The 15269-nt window shown below is 44.0% G+C and overlaps 2 protein-coding genes across 7 annotated transcripts; both read left to right on the forward strand.

The window, feature by feature from the left end:
* Positions 1–78: 78 nt before the first annotated feature.
* LOC105561382 (O-phosphoseryl-tRNA(Sec) selenium transferase) lies at positions 79–7551 on the forward strand. Of its 2 annotated transcripts, XM_012011309.1 has the most exons (6): positions 79–808; positions 1050–1288; positions 1716–1989; positions 2111–2486; positions 2683–3179; positions 3296–7551. In XM_012011309.1, exons 2-6 carry the CDS (start codon positions 1175–1177, stop codon positions 3559–3561), a joined length of 1527 nt encoding a protein of 508 aa, XP_011866699.1. In that variant the 5' UTR covers positions 79–808; positions 1050–1174; the 3' UTR covers positions 3562–7551. The 2 variants fall into 2 exon arrangements, with proteins under 2 accessions (XP_011866699.1, XP_011866698.1); XM_012011308.1 differs by having other exon boundaries at positions 79–1288.
* A 1504-nt stretch (positions 7552–9055) lies between these two features.
* Positions 9056–14690, forward strand: LOC105561383 (mannosyl-oligosaccharide glucosidase). Of its 5 annotated transcripts, none has more exons than XM_012011311.1 (5): positions 9056–9784; positions 10019–10210; positions 10759–10957; positions 11442–11632; positions 11708–14690. In XM_012011311.1, exons 3-5 carry the CDS (start codon positions 10769–10771, stop codon positions 13776–13778), a joined length of 2451 nt encoding a protein of 816 aa, XP_011866701.1. In that variant the 5' UTR covers positions 9056–9784; positions 10019–10210; positions 10759–10768; the 3' UTR covers positions 13779–14690. The 5 variants fall into 5 exon arrangements, with proteins under 5 accessions (XP_011866701.1, XP_011866702.1, XP_011866700.1 ...); XM_012011312.1 differs by having other exon boundaries at positions 10019–10150; XM_012011310.1 differs by lacking the exon at positions 10019–10210.
* Positions 14691–15269: the final 579 nt, after the last annotated feature.

Genomic DNA, 15269 nt, shown 5'->3' on the forward strand with positions numbered 1-15269 from the left:
CCCCCCCCCCCGCGCCTACGCTCCGCGTCGCGGCCCAACCCACTTTTGATTTGTGGCGGCCGCGCTCGGGTGGTTGATGCGCGCAACGCGTCCGCGAGCGCATGCACCCGCGGTGATACTCGGAGTCCAGCTTCCTCGGGCCAGCGCGTGTTACTTTTTTTTCTCCCCCCCAGCAGCCAAGCGCGCGAGTCCCGGGTGTCGCGCGCCGCGTCTCGCGTCGACCCCCCGCTGCGCGCTCCCGCTTCGCCTCGCCCACTGCGCCTCGGAATCCTCGGGTATGGAGCTGCCGCGGGACGGGCCGTCTCGTACGCGACGCGCAGCGCGTCCACATAACCTTTAAGGCCGCGCGGGGACGTCCGTCCTCGCTCCGCTTCCGTCGCCTCGCACCCTCTCGCCCCGCGGTCGGCGCTCGACGATCCGCTGAACGGGGGACGCAGCCCAGCGGGTCCGCGCGCGCGCTCGGTTCGCGTGAGTCGTCGCGTCGCACCATTTGTTGCGCTGCGCTACACATGCACTACGTCTTCGTCGTGCTGTACCTCACCATGTTCAGTTTGATTATGTTCTGTATACTTTTGTTCTCGCGGGACGTCATCTCGCGGATACAATCCGTTCTGTACCTCTGAGCTTTCGTTTCCTTGTGTTCTCACCCGCTCTGGTTTTTAATAAATTCAGTTCTCTCGCAACTATTTTTGTGTTTTCATTTACCGTGCACACGCTCTCGCGCACGTTTACCGCCTCCACCGCCATCCCCCGTCACGCCACTCCTCGCCTCACACCCGCACGGACTCTCTCATACGTCCTTTACCCCGTAAGTATGCGTCGTGAGTGAGAATCCTGCGCTCGCTCCGCGTTGCGATCATCCTCGATTTCTGTTTACGCCGCCGCGACTCCGCGAGTCTCGCTGGACCAACGCAGTCCTCTAGATTCCTTCGTGGAGGACGCGCGGAGACTCGGTTGTCCCGGACGAAACGCCGCCGTTTTAGCGCGAGGGAATGAGTGAGGTCACGTTTTTTTCCCCTTTCTTTTACTCACACGGGAGTATTCTGTAGCCGAGTGAGAGGAGCGACATGAGCAACGGTGAACGTCTCCCGCCGACTGCCGAGGCGATGGTGCACTGAGAAGAAGCGTGTGGACTAAAGTAATCGCGAGGGTAAACCCACCACGAGCTGCGAAGATGAATAATCAGGCGTTCAGCTTGGCGGAGAGGCTGATACCGTCGACCTACGTGCAGCAGGGCCTGAACGCCAAGAAGTCCCGCGAGAACCTTATACGGCACTTTATCGAGCACGTAAGTCAATATGTAAGCCTTCCGCCAATGTGGAGCGACCTCGGGCTCGGTTCAGGTCGTCCTCCGACTTCTCCCAATTCCATTGTTCGCCTCTGTCGACGTGGATTGACTTTCAACTTGCTCTCCACCTCTTCCCCAATTCTTGGAGCTAGGCGAGGACGAGAGGGCGAGCTTCGTCGAGATTCCAAATCTACACGGAGGGAATTTTCTCGCAGGATTTATCCTGGAAGTCGTGTAATCGCGAGACAACCCGGCAGGAGTTTAACGAGGGATCGTTGAAATTTAGAGAAAATTCTCTCCGCGTACCGCGGTAGAAAATGGACACGTGAAAACGAAGCCGAACCGAGATCCGAGTTGCTTTACACTGGCGAGGAGCGTCAGTGGAGCGGCAAACTCTACGTGTATCTTCTTGCAATGTGTTTATCAGCGAAAATGGCCAGAGGAGGGCTGGGACGACGCGACGATAGAGGCGTTTCTGTCGGATCTGTCGCAGATGGACAGCAATAACTTCCCCTCCAACTGCAGCGTCGGCGAGCGCGAGGCGAGGATCGTGTCCAACATCGTCGCGAGGCGACACTTTCGTATGGGGCACGGCATAGGTAGATCCGGCGACCTAGAGGAAGTACAACCGAAGGCTGCTGGTAGCAGCTTAATGTATAAATTAACCAACTCCTTAGTGCTCGAAGTTATACGATATATGGGTAAGGAGGCACACGCGCAGGGAGAGATTAGCTTTTGTGACTTAAGATAGAGAGAGATTCTTGATATCAGATTGATCAGAAAAGCCTTCGGCGTCTAACGGGGAATACTTTTGATTGGCAGGAGTGAAGAGCATAGCGGGCTGCTTCCTATCACCAATGGCCACGGGAATGAGCCTAGTCCTATGTATGTTAACGCTTAAGCAGGACCGACCACGAGCGAAGTACGTTTTATGGCCTAGAATCGACCAAAAGTCTAGCTTCAAGTCTATAATCACGGCCGGCCTGGAGCCCGTCGTAATCGAGATGCAAATAATAGGGGACGAACTGAAAACCGACATGCAGAGACTCGAGGCTCAGATGGCGGCCCTGGGCGAGAGTGTCGCCTGCGTGCTCACGACGACCAGCTGCTTCGCGCCCAGAGCGTGCGACTCCGTGGACGCGATCGCGGCCCTCTGCAGCCAGTACAACATACCGCACCTGGTGAACAATGCATACGGGTAAGCGAAAGGGACGCGCAATCTCTCTGTGCGCGTCACTAGACCGATATCTCGGCACTAAACGGCCGCGTCGCTCGGCTCTAGAATTTTTTACTCGGGAGTGTCATTGACCGCCGTTGACGTTAGTGCCAAGATATCGAGGTATGTACCGATTGAAAGCGATCTTACTAAATGTATTGCACTATATTGCTAAAAGCTTGCAGAGCACAAGATGTATGCATCTGATACAAGAGGCGTCGAGGAAGGGTCGAGTGGACGCTTTCGTTCAAAGCACGGACAAGAACTTCCTGGTGCCGGTGGGCGGCGCCATCATAGGCTCCTTCGACAAGAATCTCTTAGATCGCATATCGAAAATGTATCCAGGACGCGCGAGCGCGAGTTCCGTCATGGACGTCATGATAACGCTGCTGAGTCTTGGGATGGCAGGGTACAAACAATTGATTGCTCAACGTAAGGAAATGTATTCCTACCTGAAAGAGGAATTGGGAAAGCTGGCGACGAGGCACGGCGAGAGGCTATTAGACACTAAGGGCAATCCAATATCCATGGCTATGACTCTTCAGTGCTTGAGCCATCAGCACGACAACAAGCAAGTTACTATGCTAGGATCAATGCTATTTCTGCGTAATGTTAGTGGTACTAGAGTAATAACGACCACGGATTCTAAGCACATTGTTACACACAAGTTTGAAGGTATATATATTTTTAATTACGTTTCTGACATATATCAAGTTTGTCATCTTTCTTTGTATAAATCACATTTAAGAATTCCGTTTCGTAACATGTATTTACTTGAATCGTTCGCGCAGGTTGGGGTGCACACAACAGCAATTATAGAGTTCCATATCTGACTGCTGCGGCGGCGTTAGGCATGAAGAGGTCCGACGTGGATGCATTCATACAAAGATTGGACAAAGCTTTAACGAAAGTAAGGAGGCGTTCGGCGCCAGTGACGCCTACTGCTTCACTCGCCGGTTCCAGCATCAATGGCGATGCAGGTGGTACCGGTGGACCAGGGGAGTCTAGCACAGCCTCAACCAGCCGTGCAAGTAGCAAAGACAGTTTAAGGAAATGAACCGTAATCAACGCAACTGGCCAGTCCAATCAGCACATTAATATCAATTTGTAAGTAGCTTATCGCTTACAAATTGATATCCGTAGCATGTTTCTGAGAAATGTAACATTTTGGTACAACCATTCCTTTATGAATATATCAACCGCGTGCTTGTGTTGACGGGAGTTTTACGAAATCTCAAGAAATTTAATACGAAACAACAACCTGAAACTTTTTAGATGAGAAATTGATACATTTTTTATGAGAAATGGCAGGAGCATGTGTATATTTGGAAACGTTTCTTTTCTAAACGAGATGCCGGAACAAGATTCGTTGTTACGTTAAAATTCCATAATACCGAAAAAAACGGTGATCTACATGTACTTTCACAGACACATGCTAGATACGAATGTACTGATTCGTCTGTCCATTTGCGTTGAGATGTTGTCAATTTAAATCATATACCAAAAGAGGGTGGATGAGTCTTCATTAAAGAGTGATCAAATTTAATATTTGAAAGGAAAAGAGAATGAAACGAGAAACACGAGGCATTCGGATTCCTATGGCTCTATTTCAGAAAGAGATCTAAGTGATAAGCGCTGGCTGTCGATACAATTGTCGAGTATGTTTTTTCGTTGAAATGTATATGCTATTATTTATGAAGACACAGGCAACATTGAATTCTTACAATCTAACTCTTTTTTCCACCTTCTTGCTTTCTAATGCAGTTTGATATAAACACGTAAGATACATGTATCAATCAAAAGAGATTGTACGTTTGCTTTATATAAAATATAAAATTCCTTTTCGAAAGGAATAACTACGAAACTTTACAATTCTGTCGATACATGTAGCGATATTCACTATTCCAATTGTTTAATAATATTTATCACGTTATTCTCTCTTTAGAGCTGTCACGTTTCTGATCATTTATTCACTTATATGCACGTGATAGAATTGATTGTTATTGCGTCGTGTGCTTTTGTTATCTTTAAACGGAGACTATGACATAGAGAATGAGAATCTTTTTTCCTTTATTTAAGTAGAATATATTCGTGTTTACGGCACTAGTAAAATGATATATTATCTGTAAAAAAAAAGGAAGCAGTAGTGAAATATTTATGGAAACACACTATTAGGAAAGTACGTCGAAATTTAGGTACATAGTACACATAATGACACAACGTGGTATACGAACATATTGCATTGAGTTTATAGAAAGATTGTAATTCGCGTGTGTAGATATCATACGTTCGGTGCGTTCCCAATGACGACAAGAGTTAGAACACAATATTCGTATTAATCAATTTGTTTTTAATGCCGATAGTATTATATTTAATTGTACTGTTGTGTAATAAATAGAGTATTATGTATCTAGGGTGAGTACGTTACGCGAATTATATATTAATATTGTTTGAAATATTTAGTACTATTCGCAAGCAAGCAAGCAACATCAACGTACAATTACTAGTTACTAACACATACACGATACACACATTTATACATACGTAAAAAGTATGTTTATATGTATATATAGATGCCTGCGTGCATAGGTATATATACAGATATATTCATACTTGTGCAATTCGTTGCGTATAAAGGATAGTTTATTTCAAGTTTCATGCAATTTAGAAAATGGTATATTGAAGTTGTATTTATAAATATTTAATAGAGATAAAAGGAGAAGTAAGCCGATATATAGGGAGAGGATTATTAGTGCTGTTAAAATTTTATCGAGGCATATATAATTTATAATACTGTTGCACTTTCTTTAAATAGATAAATTATTTATATTATATATTGTTGACGTTTGGAGATTTTGTAGCGTACACTTTATGTCGAGTGTTGAAGGCGAAAAATTCTTAGTCGGTAAATCATCCGGTAAACTGACAACAGCGCAAAATGACTATAAATCACCGAGGTTTTCAAAGTATTATTATTACGAGCGAGAGAAGCAATGGTACACGCGGATTAGCATTTAATTGTACGCTTAGTTTACGGCTTATTAGGACGACAGAGTGCTAATCGAAATTTTGTCAAGCTCCTAGTAATAATTATCATTATTCAATACATTATCCTAATAATAATTATACATAGATCTATATTTTTCAATTAATTATAGTCACTATGTCCCTTATATAAAGAAACGGTCTCTTTTACGTACGTACATAAAATATACTTTTTCCCTTCCACACAAATATTTATGATATTATAATTTGCAGGGTGTTCTAGATCCCCCCCACACCTTCTTATCCATGGGTCATTTCAACTTTTCTAGAGAATCGGTTCCAAAGTAATCTCAAAGGGAAATGTAAAACGTAGCTTGGTAGATTTTGGAACCCTACACATATGGCAATACTTATACTTTTAGACAAGAATATCTACATACATAAGTTACGTACTGCTATTGTATCGCGCACCTTTCGACCATTCGTTACCAATTCTACGTTCCTTAAATTATTTATCTCGAGGAGGAAAGGAACGCAGAAACAAGGTCTCTAACATGTAGCAAAGGAAATTGCAAAATCACCGCTGTAAGGGGATCGTGTATGATGCTAAAATAACAGCAGGTACATCGGCGCTACAATATTATTTAACAAAGAGGAATATATGTTGTGTGTATATATACACATATATACATAATATACATGTACGAGCGATCTTTATATCAGCGATATCTCGATGTATTCAGGTGCTATTATCGAAAAATCACGCCGTCTCGACTCTATATACCGATAATCTCACGGCTATAAGTTTATATCTTTATATTTAAGATTTACCCCCCTTTCACTTTACTTCAGCGAGCAATAATTATCACAACGTAACGCGCATGACACTGCGGGATTATCTTTCATTCCACGCTCAAGCAAGGGGACATTGGATTCTCTCCAAGAGCAATAGACAAATCAGCCTATATACGTATTTATATACATGTATATATACATATGCATATATGTGTGTAACAATAGGAGAATATTCTAGGGCACTGGCGTACGAATGATCCTGATAACTCGTACTCGCGACACTCCTATGTAAATAATACAAGTCTCTGTCTTGTTTCACCTCAACCTCCATTTTCCAGCTGGGTTTCGTGCAATTTTAAGAAAAAGGGGGTCAGCTTGGACCTACGCATCGTTACACGCAAGCCTTTCGCGCAACAACGACGACCTCGCGGACCTAATTTTTCCACTCTCTCCCTGAGTTTCGCGCCCGGACACAGGATCGGTCCTACTCCGACTGCAGTTTCATTGTCTTTTTATATACGAAAAAGAGAAAAGTTACATAAAATGATATTCTAACATAGGCAGGCAGCAAATGCGTCGACTCGAGGGACAACCACCTACGTTCGCAGAACAAATGTGTATTTATATAAGGGGTAAAAAAAGAATATATATATATAAATATAAATATACGCAACTAAGTCATGCTGTAAAGTTTAGGGCGCCGGCATGTAATTGTGAGCGAGCAGTTGAGGCTTGTATCGAGTGTACATGTACGATATGATAGGAACGCGAAGCGAAACGAGGCAACTCGCAAACGCGAGACGCGTTCCCCGAGGTGGAGCATCCGATTTTTTTTTCTTTAACGACGCGAGAAGTCCGCGACGCCGATGGCATTGTACATAACGCGCGGCTTGCGGCTCAAACGGCTCATCTTGGAAAAGACACGTGGGAGAAGCGAAGAGGGGCCTCGGGAGCTGATAGAAGCGAAACGACCGAGAGGAAGAGGCTTGTACAGGATTGGTCGGAGTGCGAGCGAAAACGGAGACGACCGGGGGTCCCGATATCTTCACGTTGTTTCTCCCTCGCCCCTGGAAAGCTGTTTTCCGCTTGACTCCCTCCCCACCGGTGATTTGATGGAAGACACCACTGAATATTAATCAAATAATTAGCGAACAATGTAAACGGCGTAATGTACCGCCGGCTCTTCCCTAAATATGTGATTACCGTGTAATAGTCAGCGCTTTATTTGTAATATACGCAACTATTGAATAAATAAATTAAAAACTGTTAAGCGACGCACTTTGTTGACTCGACGGGCGCATCCGAAGGCGCGTTTCGAACTTTATAAAATGATTTTGCGGACAAGTCCAAGTTAGCTGGAGATCGCGGCTCGATTGATTAGAGGCGGTCGATCGGGAAATCATTGGAAGGGTGTATTTTTAATCTTTATTTCCCTAGTAGCACCCTCCACTTGTACTGGTGGCTTGAAGTAGGTAAAGAAAAGCGAGACAAATCGTTGCGGAGAATAAAAGATTGTAGGAGCAGACAACGTTGAAACTTTTGAAAAACTTTCCTACATCACGGTCTTTTGACTCTTGCGTACTCCTTGGGCGGCACTGACTTTTGTATAGTCCCTTTTTCAATCTCCTCTTTTAAAAAAGAATTCAGTCTCAACAGAAGGATTTTTCTCCAACTACAATTAAAATTCAGAAAGAGCTTATTCAGAGAAGGCACGTCGCAGCACGTAGAGATTAATCATGGGGAAAAGGGACAAAAGGAAAAATAAAAACTCGACTACATTGACCCAGTGATAAGAAAAAAACGTAAGGGTAGAATTTTTTGCATAATCCGCGCGACTGCATTCTCTCCTTTAAATCGAAAAGCTCCAACATTTGGGAGCTTTTTAACTGTTTCCCTTGGAAAGAGACAAAAGGTGAGTTAAGCTAAAGTTAAGCGACGTTGGTGCAACCGGACCTTAGTCGTAGACGTAAGGCAAGGCGGAGGAAAACGTAGGGACCTGAACAGAATGGCTGTCTTGTACTCTTAAGACAATGTTTTGTGTTTTAAATCTTTGTCTTAAAGTAAGGGCCTGAGCAGAACAGCTATCTTATACCTTTAAGACAGCCTAAGACAATGTTTTATGTTTTAAGCCTCTGTGTTGAAGTAACGCACAATAAGGACCTAAGCAGAATGGCCGTCTTGTACTCTTAAGACAATGTTTTGTGTTTGAAATCTTTGTCTTAAAACGCACAATAACTGCCTTATGACTTAAGAATACAAGACAGCCCTTCTGCTCAGGCCCTAACTGTCTTGTACTCTTCAGACATAAGACAGTTATTGTGCGTCACCTCAAGACAAAGGCTTCAAACATAAAACATTGTCTTAAGAATATAAGACAGCCATTCTGCTCAACCCCTTGCACACAATAACTGTTTTGTGACTGAAGAATACAAGACAGCTATTCTGCTCAGGCCCTTAGTCGTATACAATAGCCTTCCACGACTTAGGGCCTGAACAGAATAGCTGTCTTATACTCTTGTGTCCTAAAAGTACAAGATAGCCATTCAGCTCAGGCCCTAACTGTCTTGTACTCTTCAGACGTAAGACAGTTATTGTGCGTTACTTTAAGACAAATTCAAACATAAAACATTGTCTTAAGGCTGTCTTAAGAATATAAGACAGCCATTCTGCTCAAGCCCTGAGGCCCGGTCTACAATGAGTCGTTAGTCCTTAGTCAGAAGTCGCAACTATATGTTGATCCTTTTCCTTTCTGGGTGGAAGGAAAAGGACCGACATATAGTTCCGACTTCTGACTAACGACTCATTGTAGACCGGGCCTTACACACAATAACTATTTTGTGACTTAAGAATAGCTGCCTTTTACTCTTATGTCAAAGGTACAAGACAGCCATTCAGCTCAGGCCCTTATGTTGCCTTACGTCTACGGCTAAGAACGTTCTCTGCCATACGCAAGATAATTTTTGCGGTGTCGCGGCGTCTTGTCTCGCCGATTTCGACGACGACGACGACAATATCGACGCCGGCGAGACTGTAAAGGGTCAGAGCGCAAAGCAACGTAGTAGCTTACGACAAAACCGTAAGCGTAAACGTAGATTAGCGCACGAGCCTTGGCGTAAATGTAACGTCATATGTAAACGCGCTAATCTACGTCTACGCTTACGTCCGCGTCGTAAGCTATTAACGTCGCTTCGTGCACTGACCCGAAGTCGCGAGGGCTCCTCGTGTTCATGTTGCCCAAGGATGTCTCGGCCGCGAGCGCATTCATGACCGCGGCGCGTGCACCGCTCAACGGACACGCGTCGTTTCTCTTATCGCGGGGCTCTCGCGGGGTCTCGCGTTACGAGCAGCGCGGCGTCGACGGGAGATAACCTAAAACCGCGCGTGCCGCCACATGTCGGGGGGAGCGCGGTGATCTCGGCCAATTTTTCGGTCTCCCGGCGCCGCCAGGAGAGAGGAGGAGAAAGAGAGGACTCATTTCGCGCTTTATTTTACTACGCAAGGTTCGTTCCCGCCGTCCCCGTTGCCGTCGGCAACCTGTGCCCTGGAGTGGCCTGGACTCCGCCTTCGCGCGATCGATGGACCTCGTACGTCATATCCTTCGCTCGGCGGATCCTGCCGACGTCCAGGCGGTTCAGGTCGAGCTCGAGCTTTCCCGTTCAAGTTGCCGTATGGCGACGCGAAACGTTAAACGTGATACTTGCTTCTTCATCATCTTCTCTTTTCTGACCCTCTAGCCTACAACTGGACCGACACGGTCATGATTAAACGTGACATTTGCGAATAGTTGATCGAGCAATTCCCGCACTCGGCGACGTTGAGTTAGGATATGTACACAAATCGTAGTACCGGCGAAACGGTGGAAAAGAGTAATCCAATTAACGGAAGGAGGATTAAACCTTCTCAGCCGTGGCTTGCCGCGATTGAAGGCGTTACCTTTGTTTATTTCGGCACAAGACTCCCCCGGCGAAAACTTCCCTTACAATTCTTCGTACAATTTCTCAGAACTTGCACACGAATTGGCCTTTCGGATTAAATTTCTCAGGTTGTTTTAATCGGAACACTTTTCCGAAGTGTTGAGAGAGCTCGCGTGCCTCTCCTTCCAACAATTTTTCATATACGTGCATTCTGAAATACTCCACGATTTCTCATTCTGCAATTTCTGACGAAGCTCGCACAATCGCGAATTAAAAGGACTATTAAACGACCCTACTGGCAGATGGTATTATTTATTCAATAAATTAACATCCAACGTTTCGACCGTGGTTTAATAATCCTTTTAATTCGTCTCGAATTATATTAATTATATACTGGCGATAATAAAGTTTACTCCTCGCGAAATCAGTTGAAGGTACAATACGTGTAATGCATGACAAAATTCTTAAAATCTAAGACGCATAAGAACTTTTTTTCACCGGGGATCTTGTTAAATTATTTCGTGTATATCAGCGTGCTCACTGAGACTTGTTTGTTTCAGAATACTTAGAATGGCGAAGAGCAAGGTGCAAGAGAAAAGCGTGAAGATAAAAGCCAAGCCTAGGACGAGTAAGAGTATGTGGCGTAGGACTATGCCGTTTAATGTTATCGTCGTCATCGCGAGTATAAGCGTTGCCGCTTGGTTCGGGTACAAGGGATACTGTGAAACGAGAGTTAACACGCCGTACGATGTAAAGAAGGCACGTGATCCACCGAATAATTTTACATGCTCTTAAGATTGCGCTGTAACTTAACGTTGCAGAATAGTGCTACCAAAATTATGAGATACAGGAGTGTATTCTGTAAGAGAATCTTGCTCTACAAGTTCTCGCTCTGGTTGTCTTTTTGTTTGCTCTTTTTCCCCTGCTCTACAGTACTATGTAGAGTTACATGGTTTGTAGAGTTTATATAGAATTTTATAGAGTATTTATTGGCATATAGAACTTGTGTAGAGTTTATAGAGTGTTCATAGTACAAGGAGCTACGTAGTTTGTAAAAGTACAGCGTTACAGAGCATTTTTACAGAATAGACTGATTGCAATGGTATTTCGTTCAATATATGAAAGCTGCCGAGGTTTAATTGGCTGCAGAGATTAGCTAGATATGTGATACGTTTCGTATATGTATACTCTCCGTACGATCGAATACGTGCAATTTTGTAATTGAATGCTGTTTGAAAATTAGCTAGTTACTACATCTGGATTGGATGACCCGGACAGATATTGGGGCACGTATCGACCCGGTGTGTATTTCGGTTTAAAAACAAGAGACCCGGAATCCTTGGTGACTGGTCTGATGTGGTACATTCCACGTTATCTGCCCTACGATGGAACTGGATTTAGACACTGGTGCGAGCAAGGCAATGAATTAGAAAGGTAGTGTAATCAAAATCTTCTTCAATTGGAAATGCTCATTTACTGATCAACAACTAATCGACGTTTAAACGCTAGATACGCGTGGCTGGAGCACGACGGACGAACATTTGGCGTTCAGGAAATAGTAGATAACCCTGTAGTGATAAGGACGACATTCGTCAAGAAAGCTGGCGGATATCACGGCGGCGACTGGACTGCGAGAATCGCGGTATCGCCGAAAAAACAACGGGTCGGAGAAGACGTGTCGCTGTTATTTTACACAGCTATCGAAGAAGGCACGAAGGGCTGGATAAAGGCCAATGTAGGAGACTACAATCGTCTGACGGGAATAGAAGGCAATACCCATGGATTGGGATCCTTCGCCATAAACGTAAATCTAATAAATGGCACGGTAGAAGAGCATTCCTTTCTAGCGACAGTCACGTATGGTCTGGCTGTGTTGAAAGAAACAATTCTGCAAAATGTCCGCGTCGCGACCCAGAAGGGATCTATGAAGAAACACGTAGTCTTGGCTGGCGAACAATTGCCTATGCTGCCCGAGGGCAAGAAGAAGGATCCAAACTTAATCGTCATCCAGGTGACGGGAAAGGTCCCCTTTGAGATCGAAGTCAGTTACGAATCCGGCAGTTTTAGTAACAGGGTAGAGAAATTAACGGGCAGCAACTACGACGAGGCGCTTAAGGAGCACAGGGAGCTGTTCTCCAAGAAATTTGAGAGCGTCTTCAAGCTCAAGTCCAAGGGATACACGGACGACGAGGTGACGTTCGCGAAGATGGCATTCTCGAATCTTATAGGCTCAATAGGTTATTTTTACGGGAGTTCGCAAGTGCAAAGTAAGTATAACAAGGGACCTGTGCCTTACTGGAAAGCACCTTTGTATACTGCTGTACCAAGCAGAAGCTTCTTCCCGCGGGGTTTCCTATGGGACGAGGGTTTTCACGGTTTACTCATCTCGGCCTGGGACACAGAGATCGAATTAGACATCATAAGCCACTGGTTCGATCTGATGAACGTCGAGGGCTGGATACCGAGGGAGATGATCCTAGGCCCGGAAGCTCTGGCCAAAGTGCCCGCGGAGTTCGTGACTCAGATCAACACAAACGCGAATCCGCCTACATTTTTCTTAACACTGGACTTTATGCTCCAGCGCAAAGAACAGGACTTGCTGAGGCATAACTTTCGGTTGCTCAACAGACTGTATCCACGGTTGCAGGCGTGGTTCTCCTGGTTCAACGTCACGCAGGTCGGCGAGCTGCCTAGCACGTACAGATGGCGAGGCAGGGACGAGAAGACTACCAAAGAGTTGAATCCCAAAACTCTCACATCCGGCTTGGACGATTATCCCAGGGCTTCCCATCCAAGCGTCGTCGAGCGTCACGTCGACTTGCGTTGCTGGGTCGCGTTCGCCGCTCGCGTCATGGCCAAAATCGCCGAAACACTAAACTATCCCGCTACCAAGTACCAAAATACATTCCAACATCTGTCTGACAATAACTTGTTGAACAAACTACATTGGTCACCGAATGCGCAAGCGTATGCCGATTACGGCTTGCACACCGACAAGGTGGTTCTGCGGAAAGTCACGCCGCAGTTCACGCCTCCGCCACCTCGCAAGCTGCAGCAGGTCAACGTAGCACCGGCAGAAATGACACGCGTCGTATTGGAAAATCCGTCTCTAAGGTTCGTCGACACGACCTTCGGATACGTATCGTTGTTCCCCTTCATTTTGCAGATCGTCGAGCCCGACTCGCCGCAACTGGGGAAGATACTGCAGGATCTGCGGGATCCCGATTTGCTTTGGACAAAGTACGGGCTACGATCGCTCGCGAAAACGTCGCCTATCTACATGAAACACAACACGGAACACGACGCGCCTTACTGGCGCGGTCCCATCTGGATAAATCTCAATTACTTGACAGTGCGAGCCGCATATCATTACTCTAACGTGGCGGGACCGCACCGAGAAAGTGCGAGAAGGCTATACCAAGAGCTGCGAAAGAACTTGATACAGAATATCATCACGCAGTACAGGAAGACCGGATATTTGTGGGAGCATTACGACGATGCGGAGGGCAAGGGTAAAGGGAGCCACCCTTTCACCGGCTGGACTTCCTTGGTGGTACTACTTATGGCAGAAATATATTAAATGTTACGCCGATGTGTGTATATATATACATATATATACATATATGTATATGTGTATATATTGATTCCGTCATTCAAAACTCTATTTCGCTAAAAATGGAACCAAAAAACATTGAGGTGTTCACTCAGACGTCATCGCGCGGATCTGTCGATTGCACGTTGCGTTTAGATTGAACAGAAAAACGGCAATTGTATTATTTTGTTATGTGTACATAACGTTTTTGTTTTTTATATGATGTTATATGGCAGTTATTGTGTTGTCGGAAAGAGAAGCATTTGTATACGTGTCAAACTGTAGATGTACGGTGTGCTCGCACGTAGTATTTATATTAATTCCAGAAACAATGGTGTACTTCGATATGGCCTGATATTCCTGATAATTATAATTATCTTCAATCTATAATCGGAATTCTAGATTGAAGATAATTGCATCTCTTCTAATGAAAACTTAGCAAGTAAGAAAACGTTTTAATATTGTATAATTTTTCTACAACTGTCGTACATATTTTTTGGCACAGTATCGTGAATTTCATGGAATATTCTACATTTCTTACTGAAGATGTGTATTTAAAATAAAAAACAAATTGCTTACTCTCATACACTCGAGCAAATGTGGTTCTTATTTAGTTAGTATAAATTCTGTACTATAATTTGTAAACTTGCACAACGAGATAATGGATATAGTTCAAATGAGGGAAGAAGCTAGATTTCAAATTCTGGCTGTGATTCACTGAAAACTTGTATACCCATCTTAATCTTAAGCTCTGTTTGAGAAAGCTGTGTCTCGTCATTGTGGCCCATCGTTTTCAAATATTTAGACACTGCATGAAACATAATAAAATATTTACACATGGAAACGAAAGGTGAATATATCTCTTTTTTCTCGCTCTAAATAAATTTTATTTTAATTTTATGTGTCTTGAAAGTAATTTTGCATTATTTATCCCAAAGTAATTACATGTTATATGTAAAAAAAAAGTAATAACATGACAAAATAGTTGCAAGTTTGATCTTGCTCAGTCAACTAAGTGCATGTGTATATCTTGTAGGAATTGAATGAAAAATCCTGCTCATACACACTAAAGGAGTAAGGAAAAAATATACACATCTTTTTCTTATTAGTTTATTTTTTATCAATCAATAAAAAGATAGAAATATCATTGCTTTATCTTCCTTCAATAATTACCCAGATAGCCAGTATGCTCAAGCGACATATGTAAATAAAATGGCAGAAACTGATACTAGCTTTTCACTAGAAATATAAATTCAATGTTTGAGAGTGATTTAAGTACGGCTGGCATAATGTTAACATATTGTCGTAGTTAAGTGCACATCGAATGGGCATACTGTTAACAAAAGTTAGCGTAAATTGTTTTCAATTTTCTAACGGGTACAAACATATTATATCTATTACATCTGGCCAAACATTTAATGCTAGCATAATGTTTGGATCCTACAAATGTTTCATTTTCGACATCAAATGCTATAGCAA

Source organism: Vollenhovia emeryi, unplaced genomic scaffold (assembly GCF_000949405.1).
Source record: "Vollenhovia emeryi isolate VEMERY1.0 unplaced genomic scaffold, V.emery_V1.0 DF939207.1, whole genome shotgun sequence".
Classification (NCBI taxonomy): domain Eukaryota; kingdom Metazoa; phylum Arthropoda; class Insecta; order Hymenoptera; family Formicidae; genus Vollenhovia; species Vollenhovia emeryi.